The sequence below is a fragment of the Salvelinus fontinalis genome, chromosome 37 (assembly GCF_029448725.1).
Source record: "Salvelinus fontinalis isolate EN_2023a chromosome 37, ASM2944872v1, whole genome shotgun sequence".
Lineage (NCBI taxonomy): Eukaryota > Metazoa > Chordata > Actinopteri > Salmoniformes > Salmonidae > Salvelinus > Salvelinus fontinalis.
Genome location: NC_074701.1, coordinates 19,632,490 through 19,657,775, shown reverse-complemented (window position 1 = coordinate 19,657,775; position 25,286 = coordinate 19,632,490). Strand labels below are relative to the sequence as shown.

Genomic DNA, 25,286 nt, shown 5'->3' with positions numbered 1-25,286 from the left:
CAACCTGTGATTATGAGATAATGAAGGAGAGGAGAGTGGTGCGGTGCATGAGTGTTAAGATTGACATTCACCCACAGTGTGTGTGTGTGTGTGTGTGTGTTTGTTTGTGTGTGCCTGACATTCGCATGCAAAGGATTGCCATCCAAATTGCCATCCATTGCCAAACGGATTTACTACAATAGGCTATCTGAAAGACACGATGGAATATGGGCCTACTGCGTCCAGGAGAGGGCAACGATGAGCGCGTCTTTTTTTGTTCCAAATAACGCCTGCTGCTTCAAAAATGTATCCCACTGGGCACATACGCAAGTTCAACGTCTAGTGTTGATTTACATTTGATTGTGTTGTCAATTAACCTGAATTAAACATTAAATCATAAAAAATGTCAACCATAGGCCAGTTCTGTTGGCTATAGCTTTACAATCGCTCTCTCTCTCACACACACACACACACTCCTCCCCTCTCTTTTCTGCGCTCTCTCTTCAACATCACCAGCCTCGCTGCAGACTGTGTCCTGCGAGAACTGGCACCAAACTGAAGCATCCATGGAGTGTTCCGTCCTCTCGCAACAGCCACAACGCACAACAACACTTCGGTCCGAAGTAATATAGAAGACAACATCGCAACCGACGCAAGATAGAATAACAACATTTTCTTTCACCCATCGACAGCCCATCTCTTCCGTTGTGTAACTTTCCGAAACCCTCTTTCTCGCGGCTTCCCTCCACGTTCACTTTCCGGGACCCCAGAAGCCTTGTCGCCGTAAAAACGTATCCATGGATGGGATGGCTGTTGGCATGATGCCCGGGACCGTCCTGGTGCGTTGTGGGCCGCTTCAAGTGATGCTGAACCAGCAGAAAACCAAAGCTCGGCGGAAAAAGCGAAAGGAGTTGCTCGGTGTGCAGATGTGCTTCATTGGGGTGCTGCTCGTGCTTGTAATGGGGCTCTCGTGTTTGGCGGAGAAAGCAGGTGAGATACTTGTTGCCAGAATGTATTATTGAACAGTTGCATATTTGCAATCGTTTGGGAGAGTGTTTGTATTGAGTTTCACTATTGTATGAGGCTCCTAAGAATGGACAGGCAGTGATGCTAGAACTTTGTTCAATAATATCAGTTTTAGTAGGCACTTCATAGTGAGTGTGCAGCTTGGTCTCATATTCAAGACGTAATATAGGAAAGGTAAATCAGGGACACTGCAACTAGTATATGTTACATTTGGTATGGTTACTTAAGGCAAAAATTAAAGTAGGGTGGTTGGTCGGGCGTATAACACGAACGTCTAGTAACCCAAAGGTTGTGAGTTCAAATCTCATTACAGGCAATTTTAGCAAATTTTTTGCTAATTACTACTTTATAATAAGCTAACACTTCCCCTACCTTAGCCCTAAATGTAACCGTTTAACCTAACTCCTAACCTAACCCCTAGCCTAGCTAACATTAACCAGCTAAATAATGTTAGCCACCTAGCTAAAATTAATAACATATAATATGAATTGTAATTCGTAACATATCATACGAAATGGGTGAAGGACATCAACAAATAAATACATACCATACATACCATACGAAACATAATATATTGTATGATATACTATATTGTATAATATATTGTAAATGGGTATTCCGGATTTACATACAGAATAATATGAAATGCTCTGAGACCAGGTTGGAGTGTGACCTTTTAGTTTCCATGAGAATGGTCTTTGTTATGTTGGCCTAAAGCGAGGATTGTCCATAAATTAGTTACAACAAAACATGCCTATTTTTAATTGTATTTAACTAGGCAAGTCAGTTAACAACAGATTTTTACCTTGTCAGCTCTGGGATTTGATATTGCAACCTTTCAGTACTAGTCCAACACACACTCTAACCACTAGGCTACCTGCTGCCCATGTGTGGTGCAAGAACTGTAATTTGTTAAATGTTACAAATTTGCTAAATTGATGCTATGTTACGAATTCCAATTTGTTGTGGCTAACATTAACTAGGCTATGAGTTAAGTTAAAGCGAAGGTGTCAAACTCATTCCGTGGACAGCAGTGTCTGCGGGTTTTCGCTCCTCTCTTGTACTTGATTGATAAATTAAAGTCACTCATTGAGAAACTCTCCACACCTGGTTGTCTAGGGCTTAATTGAAAGGAAAAAACATAAACCTGCTGACACTAGGCCCTCCATGGAATTAGACCTAGACAACCAGGCGAGGGGAGTTTCTTACTAATTAGTGACCTTAATTCATCAAGTACAAGGGAGAAGGGTGAACCCGCAGAAGCTCTGCCCTCCGTGGAATTAGTTTGACACATATGGTATAGATCAATAAAAAGAATGAATGCTATTAAAAATTACTTTTACTAGTATGATGTGTGTCCCTCAGTTTTATGTCGTTGATGTTACCCCCTTCAAAATCACTCTTTACAAAGATATACAAGGACCTTGAGCATTCTCTCCAATGGCAAACTGTTATTGGGGGATATGTTAAATACAATTATTAGTTAATCACACCCCTTTAGTATGCCATAAATTTGAGGATTCCATTGATCATTTGTTATCTAAATCCAAAGTGTTACGTGGCGTTACTCAATTTAAAATTATTAATTATCACTTTAGTAAATTATTTTGAAATATTGCGTACCTTAGTTTGAAAATTTTCGCCATTTAAGAAAATCCTTATTTACCAAAAATGTCACATTGGTGTTACCATCATTGGCGTTACCATCATTGGTGTTACTACTCCTACTGGTGGCACAATGTTATTGTAATGGTAAAAAGTCATTAAGCTACCATATTAGATGATTTACTATGGAAAGATGTACCCAAATACATTTAAATGAAAACCATCTTGAAAGTATATTTCTTTTTTTCTCAAATGCCATTTCCAAATGCCACCGTAATTCAAGCACAACCCAGCTACGTGTCTCTTGCTCTGTCAACAAATTTCTTAACCTGTGTTTAAAATCCTATGTCCAATATGGGTCTATTGAAAGAAGAACTTAACATGAGAAACTGAACATGACCATAATATGATATTTGATCACCACTGAACGAAAAGTGGAGAAAAGTGAAACAATTCACATTCTTGCAAGGTCAAAAAAAAAAACCAAGAGGGGAGAGGGACACTTGTGACATCTTCCTCCATTATTTCCCTTTTACACTGTCAAAGCAAGAGAGATCATAAAATGAAAGATTTTAGATTTCACAAAATGCTACATACCAAATACAGAGTTAGGTTTTATCTTAGGGGAAGCAAGCTCAAAGTTGAATGTTAGTTGCAACTCAATGTGTCTAAGAAAATTCATCACTGACATCACTTGTAGGCTATTTGGAGGTAAAGTACAACATGATATTGTATCAATGACACATTGTACCTTGAATTTTATTTGGAACCCAAAAGTCTGCTCTGATATAGAATGCTAGTGAAGAATATTAGTAGTCATCTTGGAACAACTCATTGTATCTTATTAAATTATTGTATTTACACCTATACTGACGTAATGGATTGGATTATTATAACACTCTCCCAGATTGTCAAAGTAGGCGTACATTCCATCATCCACTAGTTTTCTACAGAACCAAGGTGCTGATGCTCTGTGGTATCTACAGTTGAAGTCGGAAGTTTACATACACCTTAGCCAAATACATTTAAACTCAGTTTTTCACAATTCCTGACATTTAATCTGAGTAAAAGTTCCCTGTCTTAGGTCAGTTAGGATCACCACTTTATTTTAAGAATGTAAAATGTCAGAATAATAGTAGAGAGAATGATTTATTTCAGCTTTTATTTCTTTCATCACATTCCCAGTGGGTCAGAAGTTTACATACACTCAATTAGTATTTGGTAGCATTGCCTTTAAATTGTTTAACTTGGGTCAAACCTTTTGGGTAGCCTTCCACAAGCTTCCCACAATAAGTTGGGTGAATTTTGGCCCATTCCTCCTGACAGAACTGGTGTAACTAAGTCAGGTTTGTAGGCCTCCTTGCTCGCACACACTTTTTCAGGTCTGCCCACAAATTTTCTATAGGATTGAGGTCAGGGCTTTGTGATGGCCACTCCAATACCTTGACTTTGTTGTCCTTAAGCCATTTTGCCACAACTTTGGAAGTATGCTTGGGGTCATTGACCATTTGCAAGACCCATTTGCGACCAAGCTTTAACTTCCTGACTGATGTCTTGAGATGTTGCTTCAATATATCCACATGATTTTCCTACCTCATGATGCCATATATTTTGTGAAGTGCACAAGTTCCTCCTGCAGCAAAGCACCCCCAAAACATGATGCTGCCACCCCTTTGCTTCACTGTTGGGAGGGTTTTCTTCGGCTTGCAAGGCTCCCCCTTTTTCCTCCAAACATAACGATGGTCATTATGGCCTAATAGTTCTATTTTTGTTTCATCATTTCTCATTTCATTTCATCATTTCTCAAAAAAAGTATGATCTTTGTCCCCATGTGCAGTTGCAAACCGTAGTCTGGCTTTTTTATGGCGGTTTTGGAGCAGTGGCTTCTTCCTTGCTGAGCGGCCTTTCAAGTTATGCTGATATAGGACTTGTTTTACTGTGGATATAGATACTTTTGTACCTGTTTCCTCCAGCATCTTCACAAGGTCCTACGCTGTTGTTCTGGAATCAATTTGCACTTTTCACATCAAAGTACGTTCATCTCTGAGCGGTATGACAGCTGCGTGGTCCCATGGTGTTTATACTGCGTACTATTGTTTATATAGATGAACGTGTTACCTTCAGGCGTTTGGAAATTGCTCCCAAGGATGAACCAGACTTGTGGAGGTCTACAATTTATTTTCTGAGGTTTTTTGATTTTCTGATTTCTTTTGATTTTCCCATGATGTCAAGCAAAGAGGCACTGAGTTTGAAGGTAGGCCTTGAAATACATCCACAGGTACACCTCCAATTGACTCAAATTATGTCAATTAGGCTATCAGAAGCTTCTTAAGCTATGACATAATTTTCTTGAATTTTCCAAGCTGTTTAGAGGCACAGTCAACTTAGTGTATGTAAACTTCTGACCCACTGGAATTGTGATACAGTGAAACAATCTGTCAACAATTGTTGGAAAAATTACTTGTGTCTTGCACAAAGTAGATGTCCTACCCAACTAGCCAAAACTATAGTTTGTTAACAAGAAATTTGTGGAGTGGTTGACAAACGAGTTTTAATGACTCCAACTTAAGTGTATATAAACCTCCGACTTCAACTGTATGTTGTCAAGCACCTGTATGAATGTTGTTATTTTCCTCTACTGATAAGATGGCGGTGTCAGGGACTGTAAGCTTGATCACTGGTTGTGTTGTCAGATGGTGCTGATTTCCTTCCTCAGAGTATAGTGATGTTTTCCAGGGCTGACCGTCAGTCATCATGAACCCACACCAACAAATTGTGCCTGTGTGCACTGTTTACTCTGTCTCCCATATAGCATCAACCCCTTCACGTCCCTCGCTCTGTTCCTCCTCAATCTGCTCCTATGTCTTTCCATTCAGGCCCTTTTTCTTAAACAAAGCAATATAATAATTACACTTAGGGTTCTATTTTCGTCTGGCGGTAAGGTGGCGCAAGTGTCAAACGCACATTAGTTTGCAATTTCGTTATGTAAAAACTGGTGCACTGGCATTTTCCAGACCTAATGCCAGGTTTGGCAATTTACCTGTCTAACATCAGCTCACTTGCGCTGAGGTGGAAGGGGTGGCAATATTTGAGGTGTGTCCTTAACAAGCGCAAAAGTGACAATTTCATGCAGGGTAATGGGAAGTTTTAAGACCCACAAAAAGCCGGCCTTAACAGTAATGCAGTTGATAATGGAATGGGTTTTGAGAGTGGAAGCACAGCCTACCCAGCCTTGATGCTGCCCATGGAAGAGATGTGCATTTTGTGTCTGAATTTCCCCCCAAAATAAAAAATACTTGGTTTCTGCCTATTTCGCCTTCCCTCCCTTAATCCAGGCTAGTTTAGCAGAGTCACTTAGGTGCATCTTTTTATCTGGCCATTAGCCAACTAGCCTATGAATAAAGAGGTTTTAAATGGTCTACTAAGAGGGCTTTGAAATAATTTGGAGGTATTTGCCCTCCTGCTTTTCCATTGTTCACAATTCACATACCTGCATACTTCATTTAGCTTGTTCGAGTAGGCTATCCATCCCAATTTTCAAAGAGCGCCCCTCAAACGATTAGGCTACCAAAAATATATTTGTGCTCGTGCTGTTCGGGTTGACTCAACCAGCAGTCCCTACAGTTATATCAGTCGGGCAGGTTTAGGGTCATGAAATATTGTGTGGATGAAAGGCGGACGGGTTGAATAGAGAACAATACCTTAAATCCATAAATGTATGATTCTTGTGCAATTTATATTTATAGGCTACATTGAGGTTTTTCTTTCATTATTTTAGGCTATCTGGCATTAGTGTGTAAGCATAAACTTATGCGTGCCAAATAGCCTACACAGCAATCGCCAAATGCTTTTGGGAATGTGCAGAAAAAGTTGAGGTCGAACCACGGATGCCGAAAAGGACAATGTCTCTGTGGTAAGTTTAATTCAATAAGAAAAAAGCTGCGAAAGGGAGAGTTGAAAATTAAAAGAAGCGAGAGCCAGAAAAGTAATGTTTGGGAAAGATTTGGTGAAGTGGTAAAATGATGATAGCAGTGCAGTCAATGTTATGTGTGAAGATTGAGGCGGTTAACAAATTCAACAGTCACAAGACTGACAGAAGAGAAGCTGCATGTATCTAATTATTGACAAGTTGACTAACAAATAGCCTACCAAAATGTCTGAAATGATAAGCAGAAACATAGGCTACATCTAAATTAGGTTAGAAAAATCATGCACCCCCAGTCAAAACCTATGGCACATCAACAGAACTGGAACCTACTGTTCAGATGATGGTTAAATGGAAACAGAAATCTTGACACTGAATGTAGGTCTATATCCTCTCACATAGCCTTAATATTACCTTCTGCAGAATATAACATTTCTTTCAGTAATTTATAGACCAAACGTAACCAATATTTTTGACAAGGGAAAAGGATTGGAGAAATCCGATTGATTTCTTTCAGCATCCTGAGAGAATGGAATTAGATATTGTCTGTAGAGGTGCTATCTTTATCAGCGTCATAAAAGCTGATAGTATTTTACAACCACATAACATGAATCCAAGCCGAACTGAAACTTGATCAGAAACAGAGGCCTACATGTTGGGTCGTTTCCACAGCTTCCTATTTCCTTACAACCGGCCAAACTGATGTCATTTGGACATTTTGCAAAGAAAATCTTTCCTGTTATAATTTTTTTTATTTCATTGGATTTTCTCTGTACTGATGAAAACTACATTAAAGCATTCATTCTATCGATTTATGACATTCTGGTGATCAAGGGTTTATTTAGTCTTCTAGTAATGACAGAAGAGAAGCTGCATGTATCTAATTATTGACAAGTTGACTAACAAATAGCCTACCAAGATGTCTGAAATGATAAGCAGAAACCTAGGCTACATCTAAATTAGGTTAGAAAAATCATGCACCCCCAGTCAAAAAATAGTCTCTGACCAGCCTACAGCGCATTTTCTATATTAGCGGGTTTGGGTCTGGTGCGGGACTCAGATTTTCACTTTATCACATATAGTCTAGTCGGGCAGTTGTGGGTGTGTGCGGGTGAACAGAAAACTGACCCGCACACCACTAACACGCGCTCCTCCAAACTATTCAATTCTCTTATAATGCCATGTCGACGGCCATTTAATTATTATTTTTTTAATCTGCCTCACACATAGACAACGACACCATTGACAGGAGCCTTGTAGCTTCTATAGACAAGCAAATGTTATGAATAAAGACATTTAGGCTTATATGTGCACATGAAGCACATGGGGATGTGTGTTACTCCTCAGCCCTAAGTGTCCCGCTTTCGGCGCCCCATTAGCTAGCTTTTGAGGTGGCACAATCGGCTAAGACGCTCGAGGAGGGCGGTCAGTGTGTTTGTGAGGCAGAGGTCCAGAGTTTAAGCCAGGTATGGGCCGGGAGGAAGTGGTACTCGCTAAGTGACATACTTTACACACACAGTGCCATGGAATGAGAAGTGATTTATGATATCATGCTTCTGACCCAATCCTATTTAGAATTATCATTGTTGGTTTAAAAAGCAGATTGATTGATTATTTTTTGTTTAACTTGATTAAAAACCAGACTAATTAGAAAGATTCACCTTCCTTGGGTTTATGGTGAGAACGTAGGCTACATGGCTTGAATGCAATGCAAATCCGTCTGCTATTGATGGAGAAGTGCAAATTTGATCTGTAAGATGGTTCCATGATGTTTATAAAACACAACATGTTTTAGCACTATAATGGTGAGTGGACATTCACCTTTTCTCTTTATTTTGGATCTTTATCCAGCTCCTGTGAAAAGTGAGGATGTGCGTAAAACCCTCCATAGTCTAAGTTGCCTTGTCTGTATTATACGCCCCCAGCAATGTCCAGCCTGCAATTTACACTAGGCCTAGCCACTATATCAGTGCAAATGCTATAGCCTATGTTTAACAATGTATTTCCATATTGAAGCAACGCAATTAGAACAATGCGGACTGCAAACAAGTTTAACATATTTAGCAAATGGGGCAGGCTATTTAGTGAGCTAGGCTAACATTCAAATTGGAGTTGATGACATTGCAATACATAAAATTAATACAAATCAAATGTTGTCACATGTGCCGAATACAACAGGTTTACACCTTACAGTGAAATGCTTACTTAAAATGCAGTTTTAAGAAAATACAGAGGAGAAAAAAAAGTAAGAGATAAGAATACCAAATAATTAAATAGCAGCAGTAAATGACAATAGCGGGGGGTACCAGTACAGAGTCAATGTCAATGTGAGGGGGCACCGGTGTCGAGGTAATTAATATGTACATGTAGGTAGAGTCATTAAAGTGACTATGCATAGATAATAACAGAGTAGCAGCAGTGTTCCGGGGGGCGGGGGCAATGCAAATAGTCTGGGTAGCCATTTGATTACCTGTTCAGGAGTCTTATGGCTTGGGGGTAAAAGTTGTTTAGAAGCCTCTAGGACCTAGACTTGGCACATCGGTACAGCTTGCCGTGCGGTAGCAGAGAGAACAGTCTATGACTAGGGTGGTTGGAGTCTTTGACAATTTTTAGGGCCTTTCTCTGACACCTCCTGGTATAGAGGTCCTGGATGGCAGGAAGCTTGGCCCCAGTGATGTACTGTACTGGGCCGTACGCACTACCCTCTGTAGTGCCTTGCGGTTGGAGGCCGAACAGTTGCCATACCAGGCAGTGATACAACCCGTCAGGATGCTCTCGATGGTGCAGCTGTAAAGGATCTGAGGACCCATGCCAAATCTTTTCAGTCTCCTGAGGAGGAATAGGTTTTGTCGTACCCTCTTCATGACTGTCTTGGTGTGCTTGGGACCATGATAGTTTGTTGGTGATGTGGACGCCAAGGAACTTGAAGCTCTCAACCTGCTCTACTACAGCCCTGTCGATGACAATAGGGGCGTGCTCGGTCCTCCTTTTCCTGTAGTCCACAATCATCTCCTTTGTCTTGATCACGATGCGGGAGAGGTTGTTGTCCTTGCACCACACGGTCAGATCTCTGACCTCCTCCCTATAGGCTGTCTCATCGTTGTCGGTGATCAGGCCTACCGCTATTGTGTCATCAGCAAACTTAATGATGGTGTTGGAGTTGTGCCTGGCCGTGCAGTCATGAGTGAACATGGAGTACAGGAGGGGGCTGAACACGCACCCCTGAGGGGCCCCCGTGTTGAGGATCAGCATGCCGAATGTGTTGTTACCTACCCTTTCCACCTGGGGGCGGCCCGTCAGTAAGTCCAGGATCCAGTTGCAGAGGAAGGTGTTTAGTCCCAGGTTCCTTAGCTTAGTGGTGAGCTTTGAGGACACTATGGTGTTGAATGCTGAGCTGTAGTCAATGAATAGCATTCTCAGATAGGCGTTCCTTTTGTCCAGGTGTGACAGGGCAGTGTGGAGTGCAATAGAGATTGCATCATCTGTGGATATGTTGGTGTGGTATGCAAATTGGAGTGGGTTTAGGGTTTCTGGGATAATGGGATAATGGTGTTGATGTGAGCCATGGCCAGTCTCGAAAAATCATTTCATGGCTAGAGACGTGAGTGCTACTGGTCAGTAGTCATTTAGGCAGGTTACCTTAGTGTTCTTGGGCACAGGGACCATGGTGGTCTGCTTGAAAGATGTTGGTATTACAGACTCAGACAGGGAAAGGTTGAAAATGTCAGTGAAGACACTTGCCAGTTCGTCAGCACATGCTCGGAGTACACGTCCTGGTAATCCGTCTGGTCCTGCGGCCTTGTGAATGTTGACCTGTTTTGAAGGTCTTACTCACATCGGCTGCGGAGAGCGTGATCACACAGTCGTCCGGAACGGCTGATGTTCTCATGCATGTTTCAGTGTTACTTGCCTCGAAGCGAACATGGAAGTTATTTAGCTCGTCTGGTAGGTTTGTGTCACTGGGCAGCTCTCAGCTGTGCATCCCTTTGTAGTCTGTAATAGTTTGCAAGCCCTGCCACACCCAACGAGCATTGGAGCTGGTGTAGTAGGACTCGATCGTTGTCCTGTATTGACGCTTTGCCTGTTTGATGTTTCTTTGGATGGCATAGCGTGATTTCTTATAAGCTTCCGGGTTAGAGTCCCGCTCCTTGAAAGCGGCAGCTGTACCCTTTAGCTCAGTGTGAATGTTGCCTGTAATCCATGGCTTCTGGTTGGGTTATGTACTTACAGTCACTGTGGGGACGATGTCCTCAATGCACTTATTGATAAAGCCAGTGACTGATGTGGTGTACTCCTCAATTCCATCGGAAGAATCCTGGAACATATTCCAGTCTGTGCTAGCAAAACAGTCCTGTAGTTTAGCATCTTCTTCATCTGACCACTTATTTATAGACCGAGTCACTGGTGCTTCCTGCTTAAATATTTTCTTGTAAGCAGGAATCAGGAGGATAGAGTTTGCCAAATGGAGGGCGAGGGAGAGCTTTGTACACGTCTCTGTGTGTGGAGTAAAGGTGGTCTAGAATTATTTCCTCTGGTTACACATTTAACATGCTGGTAAAACTGATTTAAGTTTCCCTGCATTAAAGTCCCCGCCCACTAGGAGCGCAGCCTCTGCATGAGCGTTTCCTGCTTATAGCGATATACAGCTCATTGAGCGCAGTAATAGTGCCAGCATCGGTCTGTGGTGGTGTGTAGACAGTTACGAAAAATCCAGTTGAAAACTCTCTAGGTACAGTTGAAGTCGGAAGTTTACATACACTTAGGTTGGAGTCATTAAAACTCGTTTTTCAACCACTCTACAAATTTCTCACTGGCAAGTCAGTTAGGACATCTACTTTGTGCATGACACAAGTAGTTTTTCCAACAATTGTTTACAGACAGATTATTTCACTTATAATTCACTGTATCACAATTTCCGTGGTTCAGAAGTTTACATACACTAAGTTGACTGTGCCTTTAAACAGCTTGGAAAATTCCAGAAAAGGATTTCATGGCTTTAGAAGCTTCTAGTAGGTTAATTGGCATAATTTGTGTCAATTGGAGGTGTACCTGTGGATGTATTTCAAGGCCTACCATCAAACTCAGTGCCTCTTTGCTTGACATCATGGGAAAATCAAAAGAAATCAGCCAAGACCTCAGAAAATAAATTGGAGACCTCCACAAGTCTGGTTCATCCTTGGGAGAAATTTCCAAACATCTAAAGGTACCACGTTCATCTGTACAAACAATATTACACAAGTATTAACACCATGGCACCACGCAGCCGTCATTCCGCTCAGGAAGGAGACGTGTTCTGTCTCCTAGAGATGAACGTACTTTGGTGCGAAAAGTTCAAATTGATCCCAGAACAACAGCAAAGGACCTTGTAAAGATGCTGGAGGAAACAGGAACAAAAGTATCTATATCCACAGTAAAACGAGTCCTATATCGACATAACCTGAAAGGCCGCTCAGCAAGGAAAAAGCCACTGCTCCAAAACCGCCATGAAAAAGCCACACTACGGTTTGGAACTGCACATGGGGACAAAGATCATACTTTTTTGGAGAAATGTCCTCTGGTCTGATGAAACAAAAATAGAACTGTTTGGCCATACTGACCATCGTTATGTTTGGAGGAAAAAGGGGGAGGCTTGCAAGCCAAAGGACACCATCCCAACCATGAAGCACAGGGGTGGCAGCATCATGTTGTGGGGTTGCTTTTTTGTAGGAGGGACTGGTGCACTTCACAAAATATATGGCAACATGAGGAAGGAATATTATGTGGATATATTGAAACAACATCTCAAGACATCAGTCAGGAAGTTAAAGCTTGGTCGCAAATGGGTCTTCCAAATGAACAATGACACCAAGCATTCTTCCAAAGTTGTGGCAAAATGGCTTAAGGACAACAAAGTCAAGGTATTGGAGTGGCCATCACAAAGTCCTGACCTCAATCCTATACAAAATGTGTGGGCAGAACTGAAAAAACCGTGTGCGAGCAAGGAGGTCTACAAACCTGACTCAGTTACATCAGCTCTGTCAGGGGGAATGGGCCAAAATTCACTCAACTTATTATGGGAAGCTTGTGGAAGGCTTCCCGAAATGTGTAACCCAAGTTAAACAATTTAAAGGGAATGCTATCAAATACTAATTGAGTGTATGTAAACTTCTGACCCACTGGGAATGTGATGAAAGAAATCAAATCTGAAATAAATCATTCTCTGGTCAGGTGTCTGTAGTATTATATCCCTCCCGTCCGACTCATTGAAGAATAACTTTTTGTCCAGTTTGAGGTGAGCAATCGCAGTTCTGTCCAGCAGCTCTTTTCGGTCATAAGAGACGGTAGCAGCAACATTATGTACAAAACAAGTTACAAACGCGGAAAAACAAACAAAATAGCATGATTGGTTAAGAGCCGATAAGACGGCAGCCCTCCCATCATAAATACACAACTTGAATTAATCACATACTTAGCCAGGGGCATGTTCTGATTGGCTAGTGAGGAGCCAAGCCTCGACACACCCACAACTTCTTTATTTATCAAAACCCAACCCTTTTGCGCCATCGCCAGCAACTGCGCCCATAATTGTGGTTGTGAAAATAGCAAAAATATTTATGACACCCCCGAACCTACAGTATAGCGTTACCACCAGCGCTTAGATTTATCATTGCATTAGGTTTGTTAAAATAGAACCCTTAGAGAAAGCCATGGTAATTAATATGAGCAAACATGTTTTAGCAGATTTATTATCTCCTGCCATTTAAAATGATTGGCCTTGACACTTTACTTAAGTCAGACCATTACGCCCTAAGGGTTGGTGAGTGATCCCTGAAAGACATGCAATCTACGTAGATGTCACTGATTCAAATGAACACAGGCAATGTATGGAGTGTCATCTGGGCACTAATGTGCTTTTCCTATGGTCTGCTAGATAATCTCATTGCGTAACATGGTTGTGTTGTGGCAGCGATGGCAGAACACAAAAAAACAGCACAGAGCAAAGGAGTACTTTATAGATTTGGACCATGATGTTGTTATTGATTGAGGACACTGACTAAAGAGCGTGTGACGTAGGTATAGAGGTAGATTGGGAATGAGAGAGCAAGAGAAAAATGGAGTTGAGATGGTTGGCAGAGGTGGAGAGAGAGTGGACAGAGGAAAGGGGCAGAGAGCGGCTGGAATTGAGAAGGGTAGTTGGGAGATAGTGGTGTAGAGATGGAAACGGAAAGGGAGGAGGTATGATAGTGAGAGGGAAATAAGGGGTAAAGATGAAGAGGAAATGAGAGGTATGATGATGAAATAAGGGGTAGAGATGAAGAGGAAATGAGAGGTATGATGATGAAATAAGGGGTAGAGATGAAGAGGAAATGAGAGGTATGATGGTGAAATAAGGGTTAGAGATGAAGAGGAAATGAGAGAGGATGGTGAAATAAAGGGTAAAGATGAAGAGGAAATGAGAGGTATGATGGTGAAATAAGGGGTAGAGATGAAGAGGAAATGAGAGGTATGATGGTGAAATAAGGGGTAGAGATGAAGAGGAAATGAGATATGATGGTGAAATAAGGGTTAGAGATGAAGAGGAAATGAGAGGTATGATGGTGAAATAAGGGGTAGAGATGAAGAGGAAATGAGAGAGGATGGTGAAATAAGGGGTAGAGATGAAGAGGAAATGAGAGAGGCAAAGATCTTGGTGGAGAATGGAGATGTAGACAGCAACTTGTCATCATCAGCGAGTCTGAGGCAAAGTGACATTTGCTCTCTTTCACTTGCACTCTCTCTCTTTCTGTCTCCCTTTCCATCACCCTCTTTCTCTTTGCCCCCCTTCTCTCTTTTTCTTCCTCTCACTTCCTGTCTTACACAAACACACTTTCTCTCTCTGCTCTTTGAGGCTGTCACTAATTCGGCTGTATCTGGGTCAGCCGGTTTGAACAGAGAGCAGCGCTCCGCTCTGCACCAGTCTGACTGGGAGAACACAACGTATTTTCCCCTCCATCACTCGGTGCGTCTGTCTCCATCTCTCTCTAAAACACTATCACCTTAGTTCACTTGCAATTTCTGTCAGTCTCTCTTACTTTTTATTTTTTCCCCTCCCTCTCTCTAATGCGCTCTCCTTCTTTCGTTTATCTATCGCTCTCTTATGCTTTCTCACTACCTCTCTTTTGCACTCTCCAACCTTCAATCCACTTCATCAGTAAAGTGGAGGCTGTTTTTTTTGGTTGTATGTACGGGATACACATGGTAAACATTGTCCAACAAAATGCTTACGTGCAGGTTCCTTCTCAACAATGCAACAACAAGAAGATTATTTTTGTTCAAAAGATGAGAATACGAACAAAGTAAATGGCTCAGTAGAATAAACATTTTAGCATAAGTATAATACAGAAATACACAATTTATAGTCCAATATTTACACATGTATGTATTGGGGATAGGGGGGCAATGTATAAATTGAGCAGTATAAGAAGTATGTGTGTGGTCAGTCCAGTTCAAGTGTTCAGCAATCTGATGGCTCAGAGACAATTTCTATCAGACCTCATGCTCAGATACCGTCTTCCCGAACAGCTTGTGGCTGGGGTGTGTGGGGTCCTTGATGATGCTGCGTGCCTTCATCAGGCACCGTTTCGAGTAGATGTCCTGGATGGGTGGGAGCACAGTCTCAGTGATGGACTGGGCCATTTTCACCACCCGCTGGAGGACCTTGCCGTCCTGGACGGAGCAATTCCCATACCAGGCCATGATGCAACCAGACGAGATGCTCCCGATGGTGCAGCGGTAGTATTTGGAGAGGACCCGGGGAAGCATGCTGAATTTCTCCAGCCGCCTTAGGAGGTAGAGACGCTGTTGCGCCCTCTTGACAAGAGTGGTGGTTGTGTTGGTCCATGACAAGTCCACTGTGACGTGGATGCCTTGGAACTTAAAACTCGTGACTCTCTACTGCCGTCCCGTTGATGTGGATCGGGGCATGTTCCTTCCTTTGCTTCCTGAAGTCAACACCACAATGCCAGTTCACTTACCTTCTCCATATTGGCTGACTCGTCGTTGTTGGTTATCAGGCCGACAACCCTGGTGTCGTCATCAAACTAGATGATGGAGCTGGTGCTGTGCAAAGTCACACAGTCTTGGGTGAACAGGGAGTACAGCAGAGGACTGAGGACACATCCCTGGGGGGCCCTGTGTTAAGTCAGTGTGGAGGAGATGTTGTTGCCAATCCTTACAGCCTGTGGTCTGTCCGTCAGGAAGTCCAGGATCCAGTTGAAGAGGGTTGTGCCCAGGGCTCTGAGCTTGGTGTTGAACTTGGAGGGAACGATAATGCTGAATGCTGAACTGTAGTCCATGAACAGCATTCTCACATAGATGTTCCTCTTGTCCAGATGTGTTAAGGCCATCTAAATAGCGATGGAAATGCCATCTTCTGTGGATCTGTTGGAGTAGTAGGCAAATTGGAGTGGGTCCAGTATGCCTGGCATCTGGGCCATGACCAGCCTCTCGAAGCACTTCATGATGACCGAGGTGAGCGTGACGATAGTCAATAGTCATTTGGGAATGTCACCTTGTTTTTCTTGGGCACCTAGCAGGTGGGGACTAGAGCCTGGGACAGGGACAGGTTAAAGATGTCCGAGAAGACACCCGCCAGCTGGTCAGCACATACTCTGAGGACGTGGCCAGGGATGCCATCTGGGCCGGCAGCTCTGTGAGTATTCACTCTTTTGAGAGTTTTCCTCAGTCAGCCTCGGAGACTGGTCGTCCGGAGCAGTGAGTCTTCCTGGATGGCTCGGTATTGACTGCTTCGAAGCAAGCGTAGAATGTGTAAAGCTCGGCTGGATTTGCCTTTGTAGTCTGTGATTGATAGTCTGTAGTACTTTCCACATGACACGAGTCTGAGTTGTCGAACATAAATTCAAGTTTGAGTCTGTGTTGTCTTTTTGCATCCCTAATGGATTTGCGGAGCTCGTATCTGCTTGCCTTGTATGCGCCACGCACCACCGAGTCCTCGGGGTTCATTCTGCTGACATTGAACGCTGCTGTACCGGCTCTCAACATTGTACGAATATCTCCATTCATTCACGGTTTTTGGTTGGGGTATGTCCGGATTGTTATTGAGGTACATCATCAACACATTTCCTAATGAAGCCTGTAACTGACGGTCCATCAACGTTGATGGTTGAGTCCTGGATGGAGGAATCTTTGAACATATTCCAATCAGTAATCTTGAAACAATCCTCCAGCATTGTCTGCCTCCTCTGTCCAGTGCCTCATTGTTCTCTGTTGGTGATTCCCTCTTGAGTTGCTGCTTGTAGGCAGGGAGTAGGAACAGAGATGTGATCTGATTGGCCGAAGTGGGTGCGGGGGATGGCTTTGTACGCGACAGATGTTTGTGTATACATGGTCAAGCACACTGGATCCTCTTGTGGGGCAGGATACATGTTAGTAATATTTTGGGGAAATTTATTTTAGACGGGCTTGGTTAAAGTCACCTGCGACAATAGACCTCTTCTGGGTGAGAGGATTCTTGCTGGCTAATAATCTTGTACAGTTTGCGTAGTGCCGCCTTGGCATAGCTGTGATAATAACACATGTGAATTCCCTCGGCATATAGTGGGGTTGGCATCGCAGCATCAGAAACTCCAGGTCGGGTGAACAGGAGCTTGCGATGTTTTCAACTTCGGTACACCAGGAATTGTTTGAGGAAACATACCCCTCCCCTCGGGGCTGAGAGAAGTGTCTAGCTTCTGAGTCATGATCCAGAAGTGTTTGTCGAAAGTAGGAAATTATGGCACGAACATTCTTAGCAAACAAAGTAATAATTAACACACAAATAGCCATAAAAAAGCTATGTTGAGCAGGAACCGGCAAAACGAGTGCCCTCAGCGCCGCCATCTTAGGGTATGTGATAGACAAGGTCCTGGACAGGAGAACAGAGATGATTTACATCAAATCTATTTGAGTGTACCTGGTGGGAGAGAGTGACAGACTAGGGTAAAGTTGCCCCCTAGAGACGCTGCTCTAAGGTGTTGCGTTTTCTCTATTTCTTAACAGTTAAGGTTTAGTATTGGGAAATGTAAGCTGATTTTTAGAGAGGTTCCCACCAGCAGGATTTATATACTGATATAACAACCAGTGGAATGAACGACACCTTTAATCTCCTCAATCAAAGAAGAGAGCTGCCTGGGCTGTACTCACTCTCACACACGCACACACACACATACACACACACAGAGATATTGTACACGTACTCCAATCCCAATACTACAAATAATAACAGCCAATGATTATATATCTTTGAAACATGGCAGAGGGAAGAATGTCTTGTTAGAGTGCTGTACGTGCCTTTCTGACGGCAAATACATCTGATACAGTATAGCCTCTGGCTCAGAAACAAAGACAGCTAGCTAGCAAGAATACCTGCAGAGACTGACACACTCACATAGGAGCCGGGCCCAGATTCAAGTAACTAAAATCTGCTTTACGGTGACCTCAGGCCAAATTCCAATAGGGAATAATCATCAGAAAACGGAATTCTTAGCAGATAATGGGAAAGACTGTGGGGGTGTGTAGGTGTGGGTGGATGTAGGTGGAGATGTGTGCTTGAGAAAGAAATCCACAAGGTCCCTAGTGAAGGGAGCAGTATCTTTGCTCCCACTATATCTTGACTACCTCATTCATCAGTCATCACACAGAGCAGCCTGTATCGGGTTGCTTTCCCTCGCTGTCTCACACTGTTTCTGCCTTTCATGTTCTCTCTCTCTCTCTCTCTCTCTCTGCAGTAAAGCACTTCATTATTTTACCTAGTTTTATATTGTTCTGTGGGCGCACAGTGTGACAGACAGCGTGTTTAGATATGTGGCTGTATATTAAACCAGTCCTTTCATAGAGAGTCTCTATAGGTTAAACCAAGGTGGTACCTTGCTACACAACAGACCAGTGGTATTCAATGTCGGGGGAAATGCAGTGGGGTAGCAACATTTTTATGAAGAGTACAGATTAGTTTATGGGAAAATATACAAATGCTTTTGAGAAAGATCATTTAAAAAAGTTTATTGAGTAAATGTACTTATTGTTTTTATTTTATTTAGTGAATGGTGAGCACAGCGGTCAGTCTGGTTGTACTCCATACCCTAAGTATGGAGTAAGCTAGATTCATGAACCTGTAAAGTAGATGGGCCAGTACGTTGACTAGATTGCAAAACAAAGATGATCTAGAAACAACTTCTCAGATATTCTACCGTCCACAACATATTCAAATTATAGCGTAGGCACTTCCTTAGTTGGGTTTGACATAAGGTTATAGTGTTGTTCCATTACAGGAATATTGAAAAAAGTAAACAGTTGAAGAGAATAAGAGCTAAGTATGTATGTAGGTAGGGGGTAATAGAGGGATTGTGTGTATTCTATGTAGTCCTCCTGTGTCTGCTTTTACTGCGACACCATGCTGTCAGCTGAAAACTAGCTGACGGTGTGACATAGTGGAGACTCCCGTTGTATGTATGTGTGAGTGGCACCACTCATGCTTTTGTCATAGAATAATGAGTATTATTATAGCTAGGGGGCCCAAACACACCTGCTGTCTCTTTCTCTCAAACAGACATCATACACATACTCCCATCTAGTGCAGCACTTTTCTAGTCCATCTGGAAGAGGTCTGTTGTAAATGTCATTGACACCCAGGGAAACAGGTTGTCTGTCTCTAGACTGTCATGCTGGTTACCTTGGCGTCCATTGATTTTAGTGATGGTTAATGGGTTTATGACCGAAAGGTTGGACTGTATGACCACCATTGAGCTATTTGACTATGTGAGGGGAAAATATGTTTTATGACCACATTCTATGGTATCTGTGTCGGCTTGTTCGTTGTTCATTTCATAGTGCCCTCCCCTTTTCTTGATCTCTCACATGCACACGAACACATGCACCCTCACTCCTTTTAGGTATCTCTTAAGCATATACACCCATCCTGTCTGATTATGTTCAGTCAGTTCCAATGTCATTACTATAAAAAGGCTGTTGATTCTATGGAAGTCCTAGACTATTACTAATTCAGTCCCCGATATGAAATAATGAATACTTATGGGAGTTGATGCGTACAATGTTCATTGTGTAAAAGAGCGAGTAGGAAAACTGTGTTGGTTTCTGTGCTTGCTGAATTCAAACAGTAGTTGACTCTGAGGCCTGTGTTTGGTCAAAGTCAGGGAATTCGGCTGATTTGAAATGGTAGTCACATTTTTGTAAATCGTACCAAATTTTTTTTATTGAGGAGAGCATTCATTTCTGTCACTGCGCGAGCAGCCCACACACACACACTAGTGTTGAGCGATTAACCAACATTTTGGTTTTTCAGTTATTCATCAGCTAATTGACCGACAGACGTCGGTTCAAATACTTGAATCCATTTTGTTCTAGTTTTTTTGTGCCCAACGTGCGTTGTCTCTAGAGAGAATTCAAATAATTCACGAGAGAAATCTGAAAAATCAAGTCAAGAACTATGTGGGACGCTTTGCTGAAGGGAGTTGTAGTTTTCATTAAGCAGATATTCAACCTAGTTCAGTATTTAACTACATTGACCACAATCCATTGCTCCAGTTTTTTCTGGCTCAGAGAAGGATCAGAGATGAGGAGGCGAAGCGAGAGGTTTCACTCACCAAAATATGTCCAAAATAAGCAGAAGCAAAATGCTTTTCTTTTGGCTTATTTTGGACATGAGCTTGTCGCCTGCCTTCCCGCCTTTGGGACAACATGAGCATCTCATCATTATATACAGATTTCTGGACGGATACACTTTTACGCCTGCTACGTTAGGTTAGATACACACAGACCACATGAGAGCGGAATGTACAGAAGACAACGAGGAGAGGGACAGAGACAATTCAGGAAAGTGTACCGTATCTACTTTGAAGAACTAGTAATATGAACTAGTAATGACTTTGTCAGACAGCTCTGCAGCATACTTAGGCAGGCTAGCTAAATAGAATGACTAAAGACAGTACAGTATGGGGCAAACATAACGTCAGATGGCCTAGCTGGTTGCTTCTACCTGAGCAGAGATTAGATGATTACTTTAAAAGGAATGAAACATAATAAAGTCATCAAATACAAACAAAGTATTACACAACTAAAATTGTTTTATTTCATAATTTCCTATTTTTCTTTTGATGTCCACCCAATGTGGACCTGACCGAGACAATGGAATATTTTTAATGTTTTGGCAATCGAATGTTCACAATTTTTGGCTTTGGAATTTCCACTTAAAAAGCTCTAAAATTATTTGAAAATCATCATTTCATAATACATTTCATGTAAAAAAAGAAAATTATAATACTGACATTGAAAACTGTAATTGTTTAATAATCGAACCAACCGAACTCTAATCACTAATCGCTCAGCACAAACACACACAGGCAGTAGATATTTCATTCCCAGCATTGGGAGTAGAGCAGTGTGTCTGTCCTCCCAGTGAAAACTGCTGATGGATGTGCTGATAGGAGCAGGGGTCAGTGAGACTATTCATGCTCTGCAGTACAGTATTAGCTCTGGCTGTGATTAAACACTATTCCAGCTCCCCAAATACACCCTGCCTAATTCATCACCCCCGCCCAGATTAGCACTTCATGTATTCTGGGAACCCACAGGACCTGGAGAAGAATGGAGGACGGGAGGAGACAGGGATAGGAGGTGGGGGAGAGCGTTCTGTACCTGAAGAGTACAGAATGCTCCTCTGCCTTCATCTCCTCTTCCCCCCCTTTCACACCAACCATTGATGGGGAGAGTAGTGGGCTTGTACCTCACACCGGTAATTCTTGAGAGGGGTGGTGGTTTGTTGGCTATGAGGTCCATCCCACATCCCCACCTGGTATATAGGTGGGGCAACAGGTAGCCTAGTGGTTGGAGTGTTGGGCCAGTAACCGAAAGGTTGCTAGATCGAATCCCCGAGCTTACAAGGTAAAAATCTGTCGTTCTGCCCCTGAACAAGGCAGTTAACCCACTGTTCCTCAGCCGTCATTGTAAATATAAATTTGTTCTTAAATGACTTGCCTAGTTTTTAAATAAAATAAAAAATATTTAAGTCCCATAAATGTCTTCATTAACCAGGTCATTGACGAGTCCTGCTATCCCACTCTATGGGTGTCTACCTCATCCAATGGGCCATAGGAGAACACAGGAAGGGAGGCGGCGCCCCACACTTCAGAGGAGTAAAGACTCGGGGCTTACAGTTCCGAGCCTCCATGATCCATTATGTAGGGCAGAGTCTGCCCAGATACAGCCCAGATTCACATGATGTCATTGTCACCCAAATTACATGTTTATGCAGTTTCATAATGGCATGCAGTTTTCTACGGGTAGTTTCAACATTTTATTTTCTACTGGACCCCAGGACTCATCACAAAGCAGTCATAAGAGCTTTACCGAACCAGTCACAACTCTAAACCTTGGCCTTTTAACCTCGTAAGAGCACTGAACTCTTTTTATGTCTGAGGGGAAGTAGAGATGGGTGGCAGGCAGCTGGTTTGAATAGCTCTGACGCTAGAGGAGGAGAAACAGACCGGGACTGTAATTGTGTAAAGATGTGTTGAGTGCACACACACACATACACACACACACTTACAGCAATGTGAGTAATGTAACAAGCTCCCTGACTACATGCCTGGGGTCAGATGTGCAAGGCTCTGTTGTGCACTCGACACACACAGAGATATTCATACTGTTATACACTAGCGTACATGCACTTTACGTCATTTACTCCTGTCAGATTTGGCCATTTGGAGAATGAACTTTCAGGCAATCCATGACGTCTTGGAATTCATAACATCGACCATTGGAGAGGCATTGTATTGGAAGGGAATATTAGGAAAGAGTTTCCCAGACAACATCAAAATGAAATGGCAAATATACTGTATACTCCCCATACTCAACTGGCGGACCGCGCTCCGGATCCAGACCCAGAATGCGGTCAATACGGACCCCATTATATCACATTTTTAGAACTCAGTTGTGCTTCGACTCCTGGTATCACATAAACACAAATAAGACCTGGAAAATGTGTAGAATTGCAGGACATTTGCTTTTAAAACTGCAAAATGTTCTCCGCCAACAAGAGGGGTGTAAACAATTTTTGGTCACATTGGGTTGCGAGGTGGGGGTGTGTTACTACAGCAATAAATGACAATATCCATCCAGACCTTTTCCACCTAGGAAATGTGGGACCGGACCTTCTCAAATAATACTTAAGTACCCCTACTGTATTGTACTGGCAGGAAGGTCCCATCTGTGTGGAACTCTCTGAGTCCACTGTGACTGGATGACGCACACAGCAGGTACCACACTCACAGAGAGGGAATGTTCGAGGACCACTTTGTGGGAGAGGGAGGGAGGGGGTGTTCATATTGTATACAGCCTGAGCCAACAGACGCTTATCTCCCCATCATCATCACGCCCCGCTATCCGTCATCCTATTCACGGCTGTGATAAGTCTCTCACTGTGTGTGAAATAGCCGGAGCTCTCCAACAGAGATTAGCCCGGAGCCTTTGTTCACTTGAACAAAGCAAACACAATCAGAGCTCTCTTCACCTGCACTTCCAGGGCTAGAGAACCCATTAGCTTTTTAATTACTCAGAGCACATCAATCGTCTGCTCAGAGTCTCTTGGAGGGAAAATGAAGTTTGTGTGTGTGTGTGTGTGTGTGTGTGTGTGTGTGTGTGTGTGTGTGTGTGTGTGTGTGTGTGTGTGTGTGTGTGTGTGTGTGTGTGTGTGTGTGTGTGTGTGTGTGTGTGTGTGTGTGTGCGTGTGTGTGTGTGCGCACATATACAGTGATCTCCAAAAGTATTGGGACGGTGACAATTTTTGGGGGCTCTGTACTCCAGCACTTTGGATTTGAATTGATACAATGACTGAGGTTAAAGTGCAGACTGTCAGCTTTACTTTAAGGGTGAACAGTTTTACGTGTATTAACCCTGTGCGTGAATTCCAAATATCTCTAACGGTCGCCCCAGCGTGAGTTTTTTTTATGCACGTGATGTTAGAACGTCCTCTCCATTCCAGAATGTGATTGTTACGCAACGGTACATTTAATCCGCGCTGCCCTCAAACCAAGGCACGCCGCCTGTTTTTATTTATAGGCTGTTTCAACTTCAATTTCAAATGATTTTCTAACAAGTTTTTATTTTCTAAGAACAGTTTGAATTGAGGTGTGTTCTGCCTCCTCATTCATTCACATAAAAGTAGTCATTTTTACTTTTGCTGACAATTCATTTTTGGGACATTTCTGACCCGGACAAAATTCCCCAAGCACTTCCCAATTGTTTGCATGCATTCCGATTATTGCATAGGTTGTAATGGGCACATATTATGTGTGTAAAATACTTTTTTGAAGGTTGTACTGATTATGATGAGCTAATTCCAGCTGAGTGTAGCCATGTTTGTTGACATACAATGCATTATGTGTTTCACGTAATCGTCTGTTGGACCAAAGATGTTATAACAAAATGAGGTGAGTAAGGGTTCACTCATTTTTGAGGACTTCCGGAAATGAATGGTGGGATGTGAACGATGGTGGACGACACCCCCCTTGAACATGCATACTATAAACAGACCAAACTCATCTTGTCTCCTCTTCTTATCTTTGGTTTCTGTGAGGGGAGAAAAAGCATGGCAGCGCGCAGAAACGACCCATCGTTGGATTACTTTCAATTTCTAGAGTGTTTTACGGAATTATTTCGATCAAGAGTGAGGTCACCCGTGATGTGATTAACTCTATATAGTAATTTCTATTAACTAATTCATATTGTAGTTGGTCAGCGAGAGTTATACAAATATGACCGCTTGTGTTACCTCAATCTTTCCTCAGCGCTAGGACAAATTGTAGCCTACATTTTTCCGGTTTGGATGATTGTGTTATGCTGTAGACACTTCTGTGAATGTCTGAAAATTGCATCCAAAAATAAACTGCTCACATTCTGGACATAACTTTGTAAGGACTGTGTTTTTTCTTATTTTTCTAAGGGGTGGATCAGCTTAATATTGCGGAAAGAATGTTGCTTCCATCAATGTAATTGTCTGCATCATTTCCAATCCCCCATATATTTTGGGGGTAAATATATATATATCCATACACGCATGCATACATATACACATATATTCATACACATACCTAAATAGACATACATACTTTTAAAAAGAATATACCTTTATTATTATTCACTGCAAACCCTACCACCGATCCCCCAATTGGAGTAAACTAATAAACCCTAAGGCTTTTACCTTCAATTTATACATCTTATACACATTTTACAATAGTTATTTTTTGTTTGTTTTTAGTCCTTCCTCTATTTCTGATGTCCATCCAGTTTGATTTCTATTTGTAACTGCTATTTCACAAAAGTTCTGAACCTATATACATTTTACAGATCCCGTATGCTTTACATTGTTTATCTTGTTATTAGTCCCACCCTTCAGCTCCATTCAATCCCTCCCATCTATCTCTCAACATCATCCATTTCGGATTTCTATTTGCCATATATTTTTCAACTGTGCTGTGATGCTTCCCAAAATAATTGAACTTTTTTATTGTCATATCTTCTACAGATTGTAAATTAAAAATAAACATTTTTGCTAAAATATATTATTCTATTATTGATTGATTGACTATGGCTTTTCAAATCACCCAGTATTGCTATCTGTAGCTTAGTTCTAGGCAAATGTTGCAATTCTTCAGCCATTCCTGGACCTGTGACCAAAAACGAGCTACATATGGACAATACCAAAATAAATCATCTAATGACT

The 25,286-nt window shown here is 42.2% G+C and overlaps 1 protein-coding gene across 1 annotated transcript in view; it reads left to right on the top strand.

Moving 5' to 3' along the window:
• Positions 1 to 301: 301 nt before the first annotated feature.
• Positions 302 to 25,286, top strand: part of slc24a3 (solute carrier family 24 member 3) — a 100,611-nt gene continuing 75,626 nt past the window's right edge. Inside the window, exon 1 of the mRNA XM_055902353.1 lies at positions 302 to 969. Coding sequence (XP_055758328.1) covers positions 777 to 969 — 193 coding nt within the window. The 5' untranslated portion in view covers positions 302 to 776. The remainder of the gene's footprint in view (positions 970 to 25,286) is intronic.